The 23,658-nt window shown below is 40.4% G+C and overlaps 2 protein-coding genes across 2 annotated transcripts in view; one reads left to right on the top strand and one right to left on the bottom strand.

The window, feature by feature from the left end:
- Cacna2d3 (calcium voltage-gated channel auxiliary subunit alpha2delta 3) overlaps positions 1-23,658 on the top strand; it is a 927,251-nt gene that overhangs the window by 760,286 nt on the left and 143,307 nt on the right. The window lies entirely within an intron of this gene.
- Positions 9,705-19,489, bottom strand: Lrtm1 (leucine rich repeats and transmembrane domains 1). The gene is made up of 3 exons (XM_042679949.1): positions 19,477-19,489; positions 15,873-16,472; positions 9,705-10,255 (listed from the first exon to the last, which is right to left on the bottom strand). The coding sequence occupies exons 1-3, from the start codon at positions 19,481-19,483 to the stop codon at positions 9,819-9,821; spliced, it is 1,044 nt and encodes a 347-aa protein (XP_042535883.1). The 5' UTR covers positions 19,484-19,489; the 3' UTR covers positions 9,705-9,818.

The raw sequence follows: 23,658 nt of genomic DNA, 5'->3' as shown, positions 1-23,658 counted from the left end.
AGCACCACTTCCGGCTTTTTTCTTTTGGCTTATATGGTGCTGAGGAATCGAACCCAGGGCCTCATGCATGCAAGGCAAGCACTCTACCACTGAGCCACCTTCCCAGCCCAAATGTGAAATGTTGATATTTCATGTTCTACCATCAGCTTTTGGCTATGTTGATCACTTTCCTGATTTATTTATTTATTTATTGTGAAAATACTGTACCGAGGGGTTACAATTACATGGGCAAAGTAATGAGTACATTTCTTATCAAGCATTGTTGCCTCTTCCTTTGTTTCCCCTGACAATCCCTTCCCATCTCCACCCCCCTCACCCCACCCCCCCAAAGTTGTAAAGTTCGTTTTTCAACATAACAACTTGTACATCTCATTGTTGCAATGGGTCCACCTGTATCCCTATTTAAACCATTTGTTTTTTCTCTTCCCCTCCACAAATTATACCAACATCAAATGCAGTGAAAACAGGGGTTATACCGTAGGGGAGGGACATACAAAGCAACAAAGAAATCGTCTTATAAATATGTTAGAAACACTCGGAAGAAAGAAAAAACATATGAATTCTTGTCTTGGGGTTCATTTCGCCTAACATTTACTTTCCTGATTCTTGGCCTCCCTGGCTGCCCACTTTGTCTGGGCATCCTATTCTGACTCCCTATCCCCCTGGCTTGTAAATACTGACAGTCCCTTGGGGTCTCCCTGTGTCCTGTCTACTCTCAAGTGTTGTCCCTTTCCTCATTCTCTCTATCCCATATTATTTTAAATCAAATCTTGATCATTGCACCATTTTGTTCATAAATTATTTTAGTATTGTGTGGGTTTGTTGTGCTTTTTGTGTTTTTGCAGTATTATGATTTGAACTCATGGCCTTTTACTCATCAAGCAAGTTCTTTGAGCTTAGTATTTTGCCAGGAGCCAACTTGAGACCACAATCCTTCAACCTATGACTACAACATAGCTGGCAGAATAGATACACATGCCCACCAGATACCTTTACCACTGCTGCCATAATTTCTCAGAGGTCTCAGTTCAAATAAGTTCTCAGAGGCTTTCTATCACCAAAACTATTATTCCTTCCACCCTTGGCATTCTCTGTCCATCACTTCTTCACCACCCCAACCCAATATATCATCACACACACACACGCACACACACACAAACACACACACACACTATACACACACACACACACACACACACACTATATATATATATATATATACACATATATATATAGTGTGTGTGTATATATATACATATATATACACACATACTCACCATAATATATATAATATTTACATTACATATTACATATATGTATATATGTATATATTGGTGCTAGTCTTGAAGTTTGAACTCAGGGCCTGGGCACTATCCCTGACAGTGTTCAAGGTTAGTGCTCTACCACTTGAGTCACAGCTCCACTTCCAGATTCTTGAGTGCTTAATTGGAGATTAGAGCTCATGGACTTTCCTGCCTGGGCTGGCTTCAAGCTGTGATTCTTTTTTTTTTTTTTGGTCTGGTCATGGGGCCTGAACTCTGGGCCTGGGCGCTGTCCCTCAGCTCTTCAGCTCAAGGCTAGCGCTCTACCACTTGAGCCACAGCGCCACTTCTGGCTTTTTTCTTTTTGCTTATGTGGTGCTGAGGAATCGAACCCAGGGCCTCATGCATGCAAGGCAAGCGCTCTACCACTGAGCCACCTTCCCAGCCCCAAGCTGTGATTCTTACATCTCAGCCTACTGAATAGCTAGGATCACAAGCATGAGCTACTGGTGCCTGGTTAATCACCTAATATATTTTTAATTCTCTGTTTTCTTCTTCTGTTAGTCGTTGCTTTCTGCAATACCAGTTAACTCCTTTATCCCTGATACTTGGACAATTGCAGCAACTGCTTGGAAACTTCAAATATTGACTTTACGTTGCTTTATAACCATATTAGCAAAATCATACAGACTTGACTGACTTTTATGATTTTTAACAGGCATTTCCATTCTGTTCTCATTCTCTTACTCCTGTTTGCCTCCCTCTTGCTTTTTGTTTTGTTTTCTTTTTGTGCTAGTCCTGGGGCTTGAACTCGGGCCTAAGTGCTATCCCTGAGCTTTTGTGTTCAAAGCTAGTGCGTTACCACTTAACCCACAGCTATCCTTTCAGCTTTTAGTTAATTGAAGATAAGAGTCTCAAGGATATTTTTCTATCTGGGCTGGCTTAAAACTGTGATCCTCAGATCTGAACTTCTTGAGTAGCTAGGATTACAAGTATGAGCCACTAGCACCCAGCAATTTTTTCTTTTTGTAAGTTCATTTTGTGTGATAAATTACTTTTCTTCAAGAAATGTATATTAGCGTGTTATGAGCCCTTGCATATCTGAGACGCGCAGTTTTATTTTGTTTTTACTAATTTGGTCTCAAAATCATAGGATTCTTTTTTTGCTAATTTGAAAGACTAGCTTTTGATTTTTTTCATTAGTCTTCCTTATAGTAAGCCTTTGCTGATCTACAAAACTTGGATTTTTTAACTCTAGAAAGATCGTTTCTCAGATTAAAAAAATGCTTCTACTTGATATGTGAATCTGTGCGTTAGGAAATCAGGTTCTTTAGGTGCTGGTTCTTTAACTCATTCATCTCTATTCCCTCCCATTGTCTTGAATCTGTGTTTTGCACTTTGATTTCCTTCAGTCATGTGGGGTTGAGCCCTCTCTGGAATTGCTGTACCTCTGCGTTGCAGTAATACTTTTATACCCCTAGTGGTGACTGTGATCATCTTTGTTTCATTTCTCACTTATTTATTTTTATTTATGTATTGTTTGTTTGCAATTTTTATTCAGTAATATTCTATGGTCATTTCTGTCCCTGTAATGGATTGCATGTGCCTGCATTACCATGCCTCTTACCATACCTTCCCACTGAAACTGCTTGCTTTTTTCTCATTAACTCTGAAATTGGCCAGATGATGTAATTTTGCCCATGTATACATACATCAGGTATGTGTATATACACATATACATGTATATACATAATGTATACAGATGTGAATGTACACCACACTTTTTTTTTTTTTTTTTTTTTGCCGGTCGTGGACCTGAACTCTGGACCTGGGCGCTGTCTCTTAACTCTTCAGCTCAAGGCAAGCGCTCTACCGCTTGAGCCACAGTGCCACTTCTGGCTTTTTCTGTTTATGTGGTGCTGAGGAATCGAACCCAGGGCCTCATGCATGCAAGGCAAGCACTCTACCACTGAGCCACCTTCCCAGCCCTACACCACATTTTTTACAACAAATCCATACCAAATCATATGAGGGTATGTTCTAAATCTCATGTTTAATGTTTTTTTTTTTTTTGCTTCTGTATCTTGAAAGCAGTGGAGTTGTCTTTCTTCCCTGCTTCTGTTTCTTTTTTACCATCTTGTCCAGTGGACAGGTGTCTCCATCATTGTGGCATTGAAGGACTGGTAAAGGAATGCTATGTCCCGTTGCCTGGATATCTGATTGTTTATTCTGGATAAAGCAAAGAGGTCTATAGTCTTTATTCCTTGAAAGAAGCATAGGTGCTAGGATCTGGATGTATTTTCCCCCCTCCCCCAGAGGCTAATGTGTCAGAAGCTTAGTCCCTACAATGAGTGTATTGGGAGATAGCATACACCTTGAAGGGGTAGGCCTAGTGGGAGGTCCTTAGAACACTGGGAAACTGAAGCAAAAGGGATTAAGGCATTTCTCATGGGACCCTGGTTAGTTCTCACAGAATGATGCTAGGAAAGCTTGAGCCTGGCTTCACCTAGTTTCTGGCTTCCTGTGATCCTGTGCCCTATCTCCAACACATCCCAACACACTCTCCCAGCATTACAGCCAATGGGAGGCACCTGCCTCAAGCGTGGCACTTGTGGCTCAGGTCTGCAATCCTTGCTACTACTTGAATGGCTGAGAATGGAAGGTTCACAATTCAAGGCCAGCCCAGCCAGAAAAGTTCATGGAACTCCCTCTCATTCCATAGCTAGCCACAGTGGTGCACGCTTGCAATCCCAAGCTACATGAGAAGGTTGCAATTCCAGGCCAGCCTAAGCAGAAAAGTCTGTAAGACTCATATCTCAAAGGAAGAAGCTGGGCGTGAGGGTTTGTATCTGCCATTCCAGCTATTTTACATCAAGAGCCCATCTCACACAAAAGCTTGGAATGTTAGTATACATATGCCATCCCAGCTACCTAGGAGACATAGGTAGGAATGTCAGTCTGAGAGCAGCGTTTGGCAAAATCACTAAATTCTATTTTTTAAAAAAAATAACCAAAGCAAGAAAGGGCTGAGGTTATGGCTCACATAGAGGAGAACCTATGTGTAATAATGATGTCCTGAGTTCAAATCTCAGTCCTACCTTTTAAAAAAACCCTCTTGGATTAGTCCTGCTTTACTGACCTACCTTCCTTTTCATCCTGTTTATGCTGTACTGTTGAAAGACCTCAATGGAAGAAGGCAGAAGAATAGTACTTTAGGAAAGGGTTGTAGAAGTAAAATGTTCAGATACCCTTCATATAGAAGGATATGTTTCCCCCCTGATATTCTAACCCAGTGTCTCAGAGGAAGGAAGACCACCATAAGGAAGGGTAGTGTAGACATCAGGCTTTCCTTTACACCTTGCTCATCTGTCTCAAAGTCAGAAATTTGCCTCAGTAATAGATATTCCTCTTAGGTCTTAGATATTCATTTAAAAATATCCTTACTTTCTAGGGCTCTCGTGATTTTTCCCCTATTATGTGTATTTATGAACATTTTAGCGAAAAAAATCTAAATTATTTGCATCTTAGTGTAGAATCTAATTTTATTATTCTCTCAAATGATACAAGAGAATGTGACTGAATTTCTTTCCCTCCAATTCTGAGAATGTCCCAGGTGATGCAAGGACCCTCATATTTTGCCTTGGCTCCCTCAGCTGTCCTCCCATTTTTAATGTTGCAAGAGATCTGATAGTAACATACTGATTGTTGGTTGGCCTCCTTTTCCCTGACTGGTTTAGGGAAATGGTAGTGCCAGAAAATGATCCTATCTCTGATTCCGTCACATTCTGTAAAGTGCCTAGGTTTGGGCCTTGGGAAGATTTGCCTCCAAGTTTCTTCTACTCTACTGCTAACTGGTGGTGTGCCCTCAGGGCTATTTGCTCTCTGGGTCCAGGCCCTCTGAGTTCTTGTCTGACCTATCACAGTAAAATATCTACACGTAGTTTTGGTGAAAATAAACATTTTAGAAAATGAATTATATGAAAACATCTGCACAAAATTGCATACTCAATAAGTAGCAGTAATGGTGATGTTATAATTATCTTTAGCTAGATAATTAGTAGAATAATGTCATAGCCTAGGTTTTGTTGTTCACTGCAGTATGGCTGAAGGATAGTGAGGGTCCAGTTGTATGCATATTAACCCAGTACTTCTGTAGCTGTATTTATCAGTAATGCAACTAATGTATATGTGACTTTTGGAATGCTCCTTTCCTTTTCCAGGCTTCTATTTCCTATCTGCAAAATAAGGGAATTGAATGGAAATAGGACAGAAAATAGGTTTAATCTCTTATGTCAACTCTAGTTGATCACTGTGGGTACCTGGGAAAGAGATTTCAAAGGATTCTGAGGCCTTGCAATGTCTATACTGGCTAAGGTAGCTGGTGGCAGCTGTTCTAAAATTTTCCAGGCCTAGATTAAATGCTCTTCAAGGCCTTTCCTGACTCCTCAGTCCTTTGATTCTTTTTCTGGACCTGTGCGTCTGGGAGACATCCTGTGTATCAGATGAACATTGAGTGAAAAAGTAGGTATAAATGTCTACTCAAGAATCTAATAGAAGAGGGAAAGGAAGGGGTACTGAGGGTGAAGAGGGCTGAAAAACATTACATTATATAATGTGCGTGTGAGTATGAATATGGCATAATGAAACTCACAAAATGCTTTTTAAAAAGAAAGGTAGAATGAGGGGATGATTCAGAATATGAAAGCGGAGATGAATTTGTTCAAAGAGCACTTGTGTGCGTGTATGGAAACATCACAGTGAAACCCCTAGACTGCAAATGTATGTTAACCTAAAAATAATATTTTTTAACGAAAAGAATCTATAAAGTGGATTCTGTATTACAAAACTGAGTCTCTGAGTGGAACAAAGGTTCCCTTCAGGCTTTGTTGCAATGTTTGCATTAAAAAGCAAAATATTTTCATCAACATCATTTAGGAGATGAACTGATGGGTCTTTACCATAAGTAATTTCCTTTACAAAAAGTTACAGGTCCCTAACAGCTGTATAATTATATGAATGTGTTGTGTAATTAAATGAATGTTAGTATTTTGGAAATTGATTTAGCTATTTATTTTGATATTTAGTGTCTACGAGAAAGGCCCCTTTTCAGGAGTACTTGGTTACTTTGAGGAATGGATTTGATTTTCATGAATCTTCATAAATCTTTTCATGAATCATGAAGAAATCCATGTGTGAATCGCCTGTTAGTCTTTCCATCTTGTAAGGAAAATTATGATACTCAGGTAGAATTTTAAGGACAAGAATAATGGTTAAGGATATTCGCTCTACTTGTAAGGGCTTTTTATAAGGGTTTGATACTGTTGTCTTTTTCCTCCAAATTCTCTATAGCAGCGTATATTCTTCCTGTTCCTTCTTTAAATCCTTCATAGTTAGAGTCTGTTTATAAATTTGTGATCCCTGACAATGCAAATATTCCCTTCTGTGGTCATGCCTGGTATACTAAAATTGATGAGAAAAAATGATACTTTATATAATTTTCTCTGAAATAACATTAAACATTTTTTGTCCTTGGTGGATAGTCAGCATGGCTCTGTAATGGAAAGCCATTTTTTATAAGGGAATCTATGACTATGACAGCAGAAATAAACAGCTGAGAATAATATATGAGGAATTTTCAAATTACCTCTGTGTACTGTGGTGGTTAAGATAATTTTGTGGTTCTTACAGAATATCCTGCAAATTGGGTCTTTAAATCTGCAGTATTTTGTTGTTGTTGTTGTTTTGTTTTTACAGTTAATACATTCATTTCTTATATTAACAAATGATAACTCTACATTTGTTAAAGAGTTCAATTTTTATTTTTCTGCGCTGAGATATTGTTGGCATTTCACTGCCAACTTCTGTTTGCCTATAACAATGCAAATGATAGAAATCTGAATATACACAGGCATCATTTTATTCGCTGCCCCTCAAGACTGGCCATAAATCTGACTATCTGCTTGCCGGAGTTATCGTATCCACTTGGAAATCTAATAGAATGTGAGTGTTGACAATAGGGGATTCTAGCCACATTCATGGGTTTCTGTGATACCAGAAGCTTGCTCATAGCATCTCTGTAGGGTTGGGGTGGCAGAACACCAAATCATTGTAGCTATAGGAAGCATGTGCTGTTGGCTTTGGTTGTTCTCAGCTTATATGAGAGAGTTCACACATCTTGCATGTGGGTGTCAGGGTACATGCAGAATGCTAATGAGAACACCTTGCACCATGCCTGGTACACAATGTAAGCTTGGAAAACATTCGGTGAAATTGAGAGGAGAAAAAGATCTTCAAAACTTCCCTTCTCCTACTATATAGCACTATTGTCTCTTTTTTTTTTTAATACTGGAAAGTAGTTGCTACATATTTAGAGCAGGAGCTTAGCTGTGCATGCCTTAAAATGGCTCAAATGCCAGAGCAGAAAGGAGGTGCCGTGGCCTGGGATGGAATCCATGTAGCCACCAGGGTTTCCTGGAGTCTCTTTTTGATCTACTCTTTATAAAGGTATACTATTAATGCATATTAATTGTACATATTAATGGGTTTCATTGTGACATTTCCACATGAGCATAGAGTATGCCCTTTGATCTTTTCTTTAATGTGTCCAGGTTTATTTTAACATGCAGGGAAAAAAATCTTTGCTATCCATGTTTAAGATTTTTCTACCAGAAAAATTATCTAGCAAAATTGCTGCCCTAAAAGTTGGCCCATCTTTAGCATAGAGTTGTTAGGGAACACCTAAGTTAACACCTTGGGCAGGTATAGATCATCTGTGAGAGGATTAGATATACACTGGTGTGAATCTTGCATGGTAGGATGGGTAGTTTTCCCTCATCCGTTTCCCTATAGCTTCTTTATACTATTGAACATGGCTGGGCTACTCTGTCTGTCCTATATCCATGCAAAACTCTCATCTACATTCCAGTCAGGGAGAGGACTACTAAGTTAGGATCCAAACCAATTTTTTACACAGCCTTAAGGGGTAAATGTAGAACCAGTACCCTGAATCACAAATGTGCTTTATCCTTTGAACCAATTCCAATTGATTTGTTCTGGTTGCCTACAGTGCTGTCTTAAGAAACCATATGTGGTGCACTGGGGCTCTGTTGGGAGGAATGCTGGGATTGATTAGCAATGTCTGTTATGGCCTCTGAAGGGTAGCTTGCCCAGTATTTGCCATCTTCTGCTTTTAACATGTCCTTAACTCCTCTGTGCTGTCTTCCTGTGTAAAATAAATTTAATTCCAAGAGGTGGCTATAAGAATAAGCTGAGAGAGAACAGGTATATTCCACTTTAAGTAAACCTAGCAGGAGAAAATGCAAATTTGCAAAATGTACAAATCTGGAGCCAATTATTTCCATTACAGAAAGACTCCATGAAAGGTTCCTTTAAATAGCGAGCTCCCCTACTGCATTAAAATGATGATTCAATTTACAAAAATTCACTCTGCATGCAACTCTTCAGAACCATGTCTGTGTACTAAGCAAACCACACCTGATTTTTTTTTTTTAAACCACACCTCAGTAATGTTCAGGATGGCTGCCACCACATATCTCTTGTCTCTTGGTAATTCCCATTCTCTTCAGAATTCCTTTTTTACTTCCTCTCCTAGAGTGTTGAGTAGACAATCTGGGTGGTGATCAACAGCTGCTGGCTCCCACCCTGACATGACTGCATTTCATTAGTGGGTAACTGATTGCTCCAAGTGTGTTTATATGTGGGTGTGGTTGTAGAAGTCCATGCACTCTGCACACTATGAACGCAGATGCAGAAACACAAAAGTCATTACGTACCTTGCTTGCAGACTAACATACATTCATTCCTGCCCTGATCATTATGAATAGAAGGTTCCATTCACTTAGTGGATATGATCTTTTGGTAATATCTGCCCTCAGTTTCAGTTCCCCATCCTCTTTGTGTTTGCTTGTATGTTCTTTACCTTTGTATCAAAAAACTCCCCCCAAACCCAGGCCTGATTTCCATTATCCAAAGAGGAACCCTCCTCTTCCTCTGTATCCTAAAAAGCCCCCAATGGTTTTCTGATTTAGAAAATTAAATATAATCTGATTCTTGTGGCAAGCTATGAAATTCCCAACTAACAGATGCTTCCATTAAATATGTAACATACCCAACATCTAACGATGTAGCATGAACTTGAATTATAGAGATTTTCAGTGCCAGTCTCTTCCCAGACACTCAAACTCGGGCAATTTTCCAGAGTGTCCTAAAGGTTGTAGGCATGTCTGTTGGCATGCACGCTAGAATTCTTATTGCATTGCAAAAGTAACTTTATCCAGGGAAGGGTACCTGGATGACCCTCTGTGCATGGCCACCCCATGTAGAATCATTGTCATAACTTCTCAGGCACAGAGTACAAGTATTATTTATATTTCACCTATAGTATTTTTAACACTTCAACAAAAATTTCTTCCCAGAATTATTTTTTCACAGACACATATTAATTTTTCTTCCTTCTTTTGGAAAGCAGCAGAATGAAATCACAATGGCAAACATATGGGTCCCACTCCTACACTGATCTCTTTGAGATGAAAGCTCTCAGGCTGTTGAGCTTTCAAGCATCTCCTTTCCTCCTGTCTTCCCAGACTCACTGGTTTGGGCCAAGGATCCATCATGATATTGGGCTGTAATAGCTGCATAGGTGCAGCCATAGATGGCTGCTGCCAGCATCATGAGACACACGATTCCACATACAACTCCCGTAATGACAACAGTAGCCATGGCATGACGCAGGTTGGCTGGCCTGGGCTTGGGTTTGGCTTCACACTCCAAGGGAATGTGATGCCCTGAGTTGTGGTTCTCAGGAGGCTTTGTGTCTTCTCCTCCATAGGCAGAGTTAGGCTGCTGATTCTGTGAGTACCCCAGATCTAGAGAAGGAAGAGCACAGGGCTGGTACAGCTCATGAGGGATTATAAGAAGATCCTTTCCTTTCCAGGTGTCAGGTGACCCACAGATGACACCATCTGTTATTCCTCCTTCAAAAGACAAACACAAAAGATGGTATCAGACCTTTGATACAACTGAGTTCCAAAATTCTCAGCCTACAAAACCTTAGGCAGATAGAATTTATAAAGTACCTTTTTCTTCCTCGGGAGTCACAGAATTTAACTACCATGTTTTATGATTTTAAGATTTCTAAATTGGCTAAATGCTAAAAATGCCACACATTCAATTGGAAATTGTTTATGACCAAGAATTTAATAGAACTCATTTACATGGCATAAATGTAAGGATAAAATAATGCAAAAGCTAACAAGAAAGAGGGTTGGGGCTTATATTGAGGGTACAGTAGCCCCCTATGAATCCTAGCACACAAGAACTCTTTTATTTCAATTCTCATTGGAGATATAAGAAAGTACAAAACAACCGTCCATTGTTGCCATGCTATGCATTCATTACAAAAACCCTATGTGTAAGACCAATAGTTCACTGATACTAAATGGAGAGGTCTTTTGAGTGTTTTGTGTACATATCTGAGGATTTGATAATGCTATTTGTTTAGTTGATTAGATTAAGTATAACTAACACGTTTTCTCAGGTTTCCTCAGGTCTCAAAACATTTTCTACTTTGACTCAAATGCAGTTTCCTTTCCTTATAAAGTGATTTATTTCCTCATGTGCATGGACTTCAGTTGTCCTTGGGAATTTAGGTACTCAGTACCCTTTCTAGAAAGAGACTCACATTCTTCACTCACATCATTTGATTTCAGGAAAATAAATATCTCTTACTAAATTTTCTACCATAAAAAGTCAGATTTTTATCTGACTTCACAGTTCTCTAAGGATTGTTAGCTAAATCCTCACACTCTACTGAAACAGCTATTTTATTTTTACAAATTTATATAGTTCAGGAGTGAACAAATCCATACCCAATCCAAGCCTTACCCCACTCAATCCCAGTATTTCCCATTACATTTGCTGTCTCTCTACTTCTATTTCTCCAGAAAGTCCAAGGACAGGAGAGTGGCAAGAAAGCCTTAATAAAGCTCTTGAACTGGGCAGTCCCCTGTACCCCCATGACCTGTGGCTCAGTTCTCCTGGGCTGCCATGAACATCTTCCTTTGAACATTCAGGAAGAAACCCCCCACCCCCACCCAACAAAGTCATATGGGATATACACAGGAAGTAAATTGTGAGATTATACCAGAAAGACACATGCAAAGGTGATCGATCACTTTGGTGGTGGTACCTGCCTTTATAAAGAACTTCAGAGTTTAGGGGATGCTCTCACACCTCCATTCTGTCTTACTCTGCAGTGCAAGTGCTATAACATGGCCTAGACACTCCCAGGTTGGTGGGAGTGGCAAAATTCAACCTGTGCCTTTTAGGACTTCTACTGTTCCAAGTTTCGCCACCAGAATCTCTTGAGAACCTTTTGGCTTCTTTTGCAATCCTTTGAGGCAAGAGTCCCAACTTTAGAGCAAAAAATTCAAAAAGCTTAAAAGAATTTCCTGAGCCATTGTTTTCCATGAAGCCAAAAGGTACAAGTTGGCTCTTCCAAGATGAGCCCAAGGTACCATCCAGCTGTGCTGAAATTAAAAACTTTGGCTTTCCAAATCCTTATATTCCTCTGTATCTGGGAAATTTTTTGCAAGGAAGAAGGCTAGAGAGACCCAAACAAAGCTGTGAGTACTAAGAACATTTAATTAGCCAAGCCAAGGAGACTCCCACCAGAGGACAAAGGCTGCCTGCCAGGGGTGAGGCAGTTCCAATAGCTGCCTTATACCTGAAGTGGGATGATTTGCTAAATCACTTCAGGTACAGCATTGCCATTCTCCAGCCCCACATTTCTTGCTTTTCAGCGTTCACCTGAGATCCACAACCTTAGGGCCCACAATTTCTTTACAAAGGAAATTCACAGGTTGGCCGTTGGGACATGGCAGGAATGCAGGAGCTGTAGCTGCTAAGAGCTCCAGAGATATATCTGAGTCCTCACCAAAGATGCACATCTTATCCTCCACCACTGTCACAGGATCCTGACCAAGTCTGAGTAGAATGCGAGAGATTTACTCCCTTCTTTATTTATACAACTGACAATGTGGGAAACTCTAGCTTGCCAAGGGCTTACTGTTCCTCATTGGACCACTAGTACCTTTTAAACCTGCGAAGAAGAAACCAGATTCGAATTTGATTGTGCATATTATTTTGTGCAATCCTGGAAAAAGATCCTTTAAAACATTATTCCTGCAAAGTGGGAAAAGGAGTAATAATAAAATTCACTCCCAAAAATTGCCTTGGGGACTCAAGTGGATGAAGTGTGTCAAATATTTAGAACAATTCCAAGCCTAAACTAAATGTTTAATATTTAACCATAAACATGAAGATGATGTGTCTACATTTGAATAAAGAGGAAGAGTGCCTTTTTTGTAGAGGAGACATTACTGTGTAAAAACTAAAGCACATCTTTGTGCCCTAGACCCACGAGAAGACTAGAATTTCCCATTCCTTGAGGGAACTGGGGCCATAGGGTTGAGTTTTGGTCAGTGGAGGCAAAACTTTCACTTTCAGGGATCAGAATCTCTAGCATGATCTTCTGTGTACTGTGTTCTCTTTTGGTGGTGCCCTATTGCCCACTTGGAAAACTCAGTGGTATTACAAGCTAGAAGGAACTTCTATCTAGATGACTTCATAGAATGCAGACCTTCCCTCCAAAGCTCTTAGACTCTGACTTTTGCTACATGTATGACTGAGATCCAGTATCATCTGGTGTATTAAATCAGCCTGACCTAATACCTTTAATGTTCACATGGGTTTATAAAGTTATTGACTAACATCTGCTCCTTTATTTTATGTAATACATGCATAATCAGACAGACTGTCTCCAGGGTTAGCATCTATTTGGGGATTTTTTTCAAGTCATTGTGTGACATCCAGATCCTGTTACCCCCAAATTGATTTCATTTTCCCCTTTATAAAAAGCTATTATCTGTGCTCTGGTAGCTCTGCCACAAGGAAAGGGTGACCTGCATCATCCAATCTGAAGATCAGGATTGGTCTTAGTACTGTCAGTCTCCATCTGGTGACACTGAGTACTAGTGAAAGGCATTAATTTGCCCAAAGACCACCAGCAAGTCTGTGGCTGAGCAAGAGAACAGTATCCCATCCCACATTGCTTCTAATGTCCTGGGCCTAGGAATGATTTTTTTTTTTTAACATCAAGAAATGTTCTTCGATGAACAGTCTTTTTCTGCGATGGTCTGGTTTATGACTAAAATTTAACCCAGAACACAATATCTGAAGCTGCTTCACCTCCAGATGCAAGTGGTTTTATTCACAACCTCCTATCAGAAAGACATTGTCACATTGTGGGGCTGCTGTTGTTGGTTAACGTGCACATCGCTGGCTGGTTAGTGAGATATTATTTGCTATTATGTTGTTGTGAAGCTCCTTAACTTATGTTAACTCACCTGCTTCCCTGAGACTTAATGCAGCTAGTCAGAATCTGTTGTTTCTCTGTTCAGATCTGCAGCTGTCACGTCTTCCAGAGCTCAAATATACAACCACCAATTCATCTCCCCAAGGAGAGTTAATGGTACCACCAATGTGCTCACAATGAACATGTGAATGCATCCCCCACATGCTATGTCTGATAAAGGTGCCACCATCTATCCCATACCCTTGCAAGGCTGAAGAAAATGGAATTCCTCATTCCAGACCATTAGCCATTTCTATCAGTATAATATTCCAAATATCTTCCGGAGTTGATCACTTTTCACTACCCCAGTGTGAGCCATCATCAACTCATCCCTGGCTGACTAAAATGACCTTCTCCACCGCTCTAGCTCTTATCCTACAATTTTGATTTGCTTTTCTTAACAATCACCCCCACTGACCTCTTATTGTAATCAGCCCATATTGTTCCTTGGACAAAAAATTCCTCAGCAGTTTTTCATTCCGTTTAGAGTAAAACCCAAACACTTGAACCTGCTCTACACCTGCCATGTGGCTTGATCCCTGACTAGTTGGGTTGTCTGATCTCTGCACCACTCCCTCATTGTAGTCCTCTGATGCAATGTTTCTTGTTCTTTACCAAGCCAAGCTACTGTATTCATTAGGGCCTTAGAACTTGCTGTCATTTTTCTCAGTTATCCCCTGGATAAATGATTCTGCTTACCAATGTCACCTCCTAGGAGAGATCTTTCCTGTTCATCCTTTCTAAAACAGAGCCGTTTCTTTCATCACACTCTCCACACTTCTCTACATTTTTATTGTCTTCTTAGCTCTGCCATCAGAATGCACATATCTTTATGTATTACCTTATTTAACAGTTATTTCTGGAACTCCAAGGCAACCTTCATTACAAGAAGGATTTTCTTGTTGATCATTCTTTTCTCAGTACCAGGAATAATACCTGGCATACCAAAGGCACTCAAAGAGATGAATACATGAATGATGCTCAGAGAAGCACAATGTCATCACTGAAGAATATTGGGCCAAGGTCGAAAAGCCATATACTTTCTATTCTCTTCTGTGTTTCTATTGTGTGATCTTGGGCAAGTCATAAGTATATCTTGGCCTCCATTTCACAATGAAATCTGGGGTTTTCACTAACGGGACAGATAGTAAATACGATAAACTTCAGGTCTCTATCACAACTATTCAAACTTTATAGTGTAAAGCAGCCACTTAGTTTTTAATGAAAGGCATGGCTGTGATCTAGTAAAACTTTGCTTATAAAAATACTTTTTCAAAAACCTGTGGCTGGATTTGGCCTTGTGCTACAGTTTGCTAGATCATGGGTAATACCCAGAGTCCTGCATTTTTAATATTCTGGATACTCTTGTTTTTCTTTTGGCATCTTGTTAAAGAAATAGTAACTACTGGAGCTGGGAAGGTGGCTCAGTGGTAGAGCGCTTGCCTTGCATGCTCAAGGCCCTGGGTTCGATTCCTCAGCACCACATAAGCAAAATGAAAAAAGCCGGAAGTGGCGCTGTGGCTCAAGTGGTAGAGCTCTAGCTTTGAGCTGAAGAGCTGAGGGACAGCGCCCAGGCCCAGACTTCAGGCCCCACGACCAGACCCCCCCCCCAAAAAAAGAAATAGTAACTACTATACCCAATTTTAATAACATTAGCATTTGTCACACAAAAGAGAATATCTCCAGGAAAGTTTATAGTTGTGAAACGAATAAAGGCAGAAAAAGTAGGAAATGATACCCATGTCCCTGACTGAAATTTAGACTTTGGAGTTTACTTAGTGGGCAACTAGACTTTGGAGTTTACTTAGTGGGCAACTGAAGTTCCTTCTTCTTGAGGACATCATTCCTGGATAACTGACTTCATGTTCTGTTCCTTTAGGAAGTTATATCTCCATGCATCAGATTCATAGATATAGACAGGCTACCCACAATCATATGCCTGTATTGATAATTTTAATGGATTGTGAATTATGTTATAAATATACAAATGGAAAAGAATGGATCCCCAACATCTGCATGGCACATTTGCCTTTTGGGCTGCACCATAAAATGACATCTATGTGAGAAAGCTTAAAGCTTCCCCTTTCCTTCTGCTTGTTTTTCTTGATGCAGAGAATAAAAGAGGCTCATGCTAAGCTGGTGATACCACATGGGGTTTCTAAGGAGACAATACTGACCTTCATAGATAAATTTCTCCAGCCAGAGTTTCAGACCCAGCAAGTGGCAATTGCATTTCCAGATGTTGTCCTTGAGAAGTAACTGCTTCACTCTGGGCATGAATTCCAGGAGCTCACGATCCAAGTGCTGAAGCTGGTTTTGTTGCACTGCAAGCATGGTTAGGTTCTCCCAAGGCTTGCCCAGGGATGCAGGAAGATAACTTATGTTGTTGGATGACAAATCTAACTCCCTCAATTGGGGGAGTGCATGGAAGAGGCTGTTTTCCAGAGAAAGCAAGGAGTTCTGAGTTAGGTTTAGAACTTGCAAGTCCTGAAGACCTTTGAAAGCTTCAGGGGCCAGATTTGAAAGGGAATTGTTGGATAAATTTAGGATTATGAGTCGTGGCACTGACCTAAATGCAAGAGCTGAAAGCTGATGGATCTGGTTATTCTGTAAGTGCAGGATTAGTGTCTGAGGAGGCAGATTAGGAGGAATTTCAGCTAAACCCTGGCTGCTACAGTCCACAGAGTTTGAGGATGGGTGACAGAAGCACTTCTCTGGGCAGTCACATACTCCTTGGAGCAGGAAAATCGTGCTGGAAAATAGCAGCAGCAGCAAACCTAGGACAGAATGGGATAAGGAGCTGGTATATGAGGAGTCATCAGTATCTTATACCTTCCTGTCTCCCCCCATACACCCCTTGAATTCATAGGCAGGGCAATTCTGAGCAGGTAACACCTTCTACCACCTGCATTATTCACCTTTTTTTAAAAAAATAAGTTTTTATTGTGAAAATACTGTACAGAGGGGTTACAGTTACATGAGCAAGGCAATGAGTACATTTCTTATCAGGCATTGTTGCCTCATTATCACCTTTTTAAGCAGAAGCAAGATGGACTGAGCACATTTGTTCCAGTTACAAAATTCTGTGCTGGCTCTTGTCAGCAGCCTTGGAAAAGATACTCTGGCGCCACAGCAATCAGATGGTGGAAAGCTTAACAATATCAGCTAAAAAGGCAAAAAAGATCTTTCGGGAACTCTTTGTAGGGTACAACTGAATTCTGTGGATTCTAACATGTAGGAGAGTGGCAGAAGATTTTAGATATTTACATCTTTTGGTCAGGTATGCTCCAGAGAGTTCTATTAAGCATGGCTCATTACTTTGTGTAATGGTAGGAATATCCTTCTATCTGCTGTCTAATGTGGGAGTTACTAGCCATGACTAGCTACCAAGTCCTGAAATATGACAACTACAAACAGGGGACTGAGAATTAATTTCAATTTAAATGGCCACATGCAGCTACTGGTTACTGTATTGGCTGGGGCAGGTGTTATAAACTGGTGTTGTTATAGCACCTATCCTAGCTGTATAATTGATGTCCATGCTATGATTATACTCCTTTCAACTCAGGTACAGAAAAATATTAAGAATAAGATAATAACAAAGCTTAAATATAGATTTTTAATATTCTGCTAAAACATGTTTGATACAATTGCTTCTTTCACTTATACTAACTCACACTTTGCCTGAATAGCAGCCTGGTTTCTCTTGATTTGGAATTTTTATGCATGATTGATAGTAATTATATTTTATGCCATTATAAATGTTGTCTTCAATCAAAGGGTCTAAATATGTTAATGTTCTGCCTCTGTGCATAGGTATGAGGAGATAAGAATTATGCTGCTTATGAAATTGTTCTGTACAAACTAGTTTCATTTTCTTAAAAACTCCTGGTAAGAAGAAAGTTTTTGGTATTTTTACGTCTTTTCTGAAAACAACTCGAATAAATACTATATCTAAAATATTTTTTAAAAGATAGTAAGCTTCCACATTCCCAGAACAGTGTTCCAGCCATCCACTTGTTATCACACTCCCTTCATTTTTCTTCTCAGTAAAAGGCCAATGTGTTTGTGATTTAACTCAACTCTCTGATTAGTGCCTGTCACTTTTTTTCTTTCTCCTTTCCTCTCCACTCCTGATGTATCTCTCCAGACATGCTAAGAACAATAGTTATAGATACATCAATAAATAGTACTTATGTAGTATGTGTTCTCTTCTATATGCATATACATTTACATACATATATATACATACACACATTCTCAGAACTGTATAAATGTGACTATTTTTTTTTTATCATTTTAGAGGTATTGAAAGTAAGACACAGAGAATCTAAATTACTCTCCTGTGTCACATAGATAGTAGAGCCAAGATTTGAATCCAGTCTGCTTCCAGAGCCATAAGCATATTTTTGTTTACATCCTAGTATAGACCAAGTAAGATTCTCTTTCTGTCTCTCTCTCCCTCTTTTTCCCTCTCTTTCTCTCCTTCTATTTCTCTGTCTATATATACATACACACATGCACACACATATACATACAGATTTGCATAGAGATTTTTGAAAAATCTTAAGCATAATCATCATGTCTCATTCTCAATCTGTCTTATTAACTCAAAAATTCATTTGTCTACAAGGCCACAAGAAAATTCATTTTCCCTTTTAACTACTAGACAATTGCATGGTGGGACCATGTCAAGCTGATATTTATCTAACATTTGAGCTACTTTATTTTTTTCCTCACTATACATGCAAGAGATAGGAGTATCTTGGTTCAAGCTCCTTAGCTCTGTGGGAGAGTTCTTGCAATCAAAAGAGGTCTCCTTGTAAGTCTCAGAGGGGATTGAGGCATCCTAGATACTGCTAGATCACCCGTACAAAGTTGTTGTTCACTCCTTTCTTTTTTCTTGAGTTTGAATATCAAAACATGTCAAACATCTGTCAAGGACATTTTGTTCGATTGGAACAATAATTCACAAGGCCATGTAGTAATATTCAAAACACAAAATAATTTAGTCATGATGAAGTTTTGGGGAAGTTGTTTATTTGAGGCCTTCAATAGGGAGAGTAGGAATGCATCTGTAGAATGCCCTGGATCTCACTCTGCCCTTGTTCCTGGATTTCTTCTAGTTGATGGGTGTCATAGGCCTATGGGACAGACATGTGTCAAGCCTTTCCAGTGAGTTGCTACTCAATTTAATTTAGCTCAAAGACAGCACAGTCCCCTCCCTCTTTCTGAAATAAGCGTACAGTCCTCATTTTTCCCCTTTCTATTAGTTTCACAAATATCTAAATGACTCCTTTCAAAGCCAAAACATCTTCCCTTTAGAAATGACCTGGCACCCCTTCACTCTAGCTGTGGTACTCACACATCAATTAGTTGCAGGAAACCAATTTCTAAACTGGACAATGTGTCATCCACAGAATCTTCTCTGTCCTATTAATGACAAGCTTATCTGAGATTCGAGCTAGTGCTCTCTTTGATTTCTCCCCCGACCCAAAAGGAGTAGTATATGAACTCCAGCTCCAAATACCATGTTGTCTATGAAGGCCTGTGACACATATTCACATCAGGGCTACATACATTTCTCTCCAGCTCCTTCCGCAGCACCCAACATGGCAAACAAAAATCTTCCCATCCAGAGATATTTTTTTTTAATATATGTCTGAGCTTTTCAGAAAGACAGCTTGAAAACAGATTTCCCAGGAACACCTTTGAGGGGATTCCCTCCCTCTCTTTTGTGAGCAACTTCAATAAGGGGAGAGAGAATTCATCCCTGCTCACCTTTCATGGTTGATTTTCCACAAGCAAGCATCTTGGTTGAACACGAAGCCCACCCTTATTAAATCCGCAGATCAACAAACCGAGGACATGGCAAACTTTTCATTTTCTTTCTGTGAATCTTGCTTGTTCTTTTCTTTGATGCGGAAAACAGTTGTCGATTTCAGTAGACCACAGCCTGTCCCCTAGTCTCCATCTGGCTTGGGTCAGTTTCCATAAGATCTTTTGATTGTGTCCCGCTTCTTTCTTAGAGTGTCAGCCTCCCTGAGATCATTTCTGCCTTTCCTATTCAGACAGCAAACCACATAAAGAATGTTTGTCAGACCTTGGAGAACAGCTGTAGCATTCAAACATGACCCCGATGGCTCGGCCTTTTTGATTATTTAATCTGCTTGAAGTCCAGGGCACCAAAATAAAACGGCCTTCTTAATCCGGTCGTGCCTTCTGCATTCTGTTGACTTATTAACCGTGCTGTGTCAACCCTCACTGGGTGGGGGACGTGCAACACAGCTCCTCAGTCTGGGGGTCTAGCAACAGAGCCAGCAGAGTGTGTAATATGAGGACAAATTGGCCTGCTGGAGGCTGACACGGTTTCCACAGTGCACGTCTTTGGTCATCCAGGGCTTATTCAGCCAACATCCGTGGGGATTAGCTGTGTTGACAGGGTCTTGATGCCTTGAAATCCATAGCCATGGTTTCTTTTAGTGAACCTCACAACCCCCTTCTCCCTGGTGCCACAGATACTTCTCAGCTGCTTGCTTGCTCATCCCTCCCCCCGCCGCCAGCTCCCTAGTTAAATTGACCTTTAGGTTCGTATGACTTTGAAATACTTCTCAATCTGGCTTTATTTTCTCAATGTGCAGGTTCAGACTCCTCGCCTCATTTTTCACTATAAAACAATAAACTCCTCCCTCCACACACACCCTCTCCACTGTGAGCATTGGGCACCAATGAACTGTGACTATCCTCTCATTGAAGTTGCTAGGAACTTTCCCACCAGAGACTGGAACCATTTCTTTGAATATGCAAATCCTCTGTCCTTTACTGAGATGAAGTTTGAGTACCTAAAGTGGCCCTTCTGCAACAGTTCAACATGTGCCAGACCCTTGACAACAACATGGCAGGTCCAGGAAGTATGACTGGGCAACTAGTCAAGTGTGGGTTTTAGATTCAATTTGCTTACACAGAGCCTCATCTCTCATATGCGGATAATGGTAATCTATCTTTTATAAGATGGTGCCCAGGATTAAATAAAGCAATACTTGCCATGGTCCCTATTGTCTTCATGAATGTTCACAATTCCCCAGGAGAATGCTTCCAAGATGAATGAGCTTCTGGTCCTGGAAAGGCAACCATGACTGGACAGCAGGGGAGGCCCATGCCGTGTTCCTCATGCTACTCTGTTCTTTACGGGAGATCCTTTTCTCCTTTGGCCAACACCCTTCCATCTCACACAAGCCTGCCTCCTGTAAGTCTTCTTAGCCTGCTGTCTTTTGTCTTACTCATTGACATCTTTGGAGCATCACAGATAAACAAGGGTAGCAAAGAAGGTCAGGTGACCAAGAACCATTTAAATTGTACTAACAGCTAAAAGTCCCTTTTTGTCTTTCTATCTAGCTGTTTCAGGTACACATAATTTAATAATAGCAATCATTCTTGACATATGTCTATTATGCATCATCCAGTCATTACTACCTTGTGACATTGCAAAATCTATGAATTTAGTCCCTCTAAGAACTAGAAAGTTACACATCTACCTCCATGACTCTAATTCTGTCTTTCCCAATGATCAGTAAACATTTTTTTGTGGAGGGTCAGATAGTATTTCAGACACTGAGAGCCATATGGCCTCTTGTTTCAACTATTTAGCTGTGCTGATATGTAAAAACAGCCAGAGATATTGTGCATGAATGTGTAGACCTGTACTATAACTTTATTTACAAGAACATGTAGAGGACTAGATCTGCCCACAGGCTACAGTTTGCAGTCCCTGCGAATCCTACCATCTAGGAAGCTGTTGCTGCTCCACTATGCGGCCTCCAACTCCCACCTCTCTCTCAGACAGATAGATCCATTCTGGTGAGAAAGCATGAGGCAAACTAAAAGGTACCGTACTTACCTATTTAGGCAGACAGGGACTCCGAGGATTTCTTTGGGTTATAGTAAAATTAGTTTAGCTGTATTTTGCAGGACCCATCTAGGGTCTGTCTGTTTAACTCAAGAGATCTGAAAAATAGAATCCATTTATTGACAGCACAATTGAGTATGGAAAGCCAGGATACCTGCGGGGAACAGTAAGGGATCAAAGATACCTTCAGATACAGCCAGAGGATGTGGCTAATAATAAGGTACTCTTTTAGCTGCTTATACCTTAATGCTGGGTGGTCATAGGCAAATCACTGGGTCTCTGAGTCTAGCTTCCAATCAGTAGACTTCAAGGAGGACAAAGTGCTATTTGTTCAGTGTGTCTGGTCTGGTAGAGCAAATGACCAGAAGTGATATTTCATATTAGCAGTGTGTATTCTTAGGCCTCAAAGAGTCTGAGCTAGCTTCTCCCACCTAAAACATGAACTCCTCAGGAACACAAAGAGAACCCTTACAGTAGATGGTTCCTGGGAGCAGCTGCTTACTGCCCCAAGGGGCTCCTTTTAGTTCTGTTTGTTCCTGCTGACTCTAAAAGAGGCAATTAAAAGATGGGCAGAGCACACATGGACTGGGAGGCCCTGGGATACACTGAAGGACTTTGGATGCAGAGTCTGATTGATTTATTCCATCTGACCCCAGCCAAGAGAACAAAGAGAGGATGCGTGACCTGCATGCTAATGCTGGCTGTACCTTCCTTCTCCTGTCAGATGAGCCAGGTCCAAGAGGTGGCAAGACGACTGTGCATGCCAAGAGCAACCCAGAGAGGATGCTGAATGTCTGCTTAGGGAAGTCCTCTCCCTACCAAGATTCACACAGCGAGGCACCAAGACAAGAGCACCCCAAGTCTCCTAGAGGAAGTAATTTCAGGTTCACCTCAGAGAAATATTCTGCTTCTTGTCACACCAAGTTTGAAATACTTCCAACCTTACAACACATTTCTTTGCCCGTTTGAAGTAGCATACATTGGTATAGTGACCATTTTACTTTCCACTAAAAAATAAATCAACAGCCATTATTAACTCTTAAAATTGATAATGTTTTGAATCCCAACCTATAACAGCTCTGTCTTCTGGGAAGTTTTATTTCAAAAGAATAAAGTAGTATTGAATGTACTCATCTGAGAGGAGATTTATACTAAATTATTAGGCAAAACAAAACTATTATATATATATATATATATTTGTACTTCCTCCAAAAAAGTTAAAGGTGGAGAAATTAACTCTACCAATGTGTGTTGGTTTGGGGAGGGCAGTCATTGAACTCATAGAGCTGATTATTAACTTTTCCACTTGTACCTCTGCATATATTTAACTTGCTACAACCAACACATTTTATATTTGTAATTTAAAACATACGAAGGGTAAGAACTGACTTTTGTTAAGTGCAGATAGAATCACCTATCACCCATTGGATTATTGAAATAGTTTCTCCTCCAGTAGCTGAGTTTTGTGTATAATATAGATATAGCATGCCTAGAGTTGACCTCCACTCACTCTAAGAGGATTACTGCCAGGACTAGCATCTGTTTTTCTGGGCCACAGAGTCTCTGCATGCCATAAGACCTATAACAAACATGGGCTTTCCTTCCAGATTTAAGATCTGCCTCAGTAAAATCATGACAGAACACTTCTCTATTCCTGTCCGTGGGTGCCCATCCAGAGCTTGCGCCATGGTGTTCTGAAATTGGGGCAAGACAGCAGGCCCTGTGCAGCTGCAACCCTTGAGAATGGGAGGAGGCCCGGGCATCTCGGGTCGACACAGCCATTTTATTTGGCTGTGGAGGAAGTTCAGTATTTGGAGCTATGTGGAAAAATGGTGAAAATATTTCCCTGGGTTTTGTGGTTAGCTAAATGTACCTAGTTATAAAGTGTATACCGACTTCAGTATTATTTTTTCCCTTCCTTCTTCCTTCCTTTTTGTCCTCCTTACTTCCTCTTCTCTCCCTTTTTCCTATCTCCCTCTCCATCTTTTTCTTTGTTAGGTCCACCTGGGAAAATGGTCCCTTCTCTCTGGGCAAAGCTGCATGTAGACCCCTCTCCC

The sequence above is a fragment of the Dipodomys spectabilis genome, unplaced genomic scaffold (genome assembly GCF_019054845.1).
Source record: "Dipodomys spectabilis isolate Male_0828 unplaced genomic scaffold, ASM1905484v1 ptg000054l, whole genome shotgun sequence".
Lineage (NCBI taxonomy): Eukaryota > Metazoa > Chordata > Mammalia > Rodentia > Heteromyidae > Dipodomys > Dipodomys spectabilis.
Note: the sequence above shows the minus strand (reverse complement) of the source record. Positions and strands in the feature narration are given on the sequence as shown.

Excerpts from the sequence above, each read along its gene's own strand:
- Lrtm1 (XM_042679949.1), bottom strand. Across the intron at positions 10,256-15,872 it reads GGAGAAATTTATCTATGAAG|GAGGAATAACAGATGGTGTC; the intron begins GTCAGTATTGTC and ends TGTCTTTTGAAG.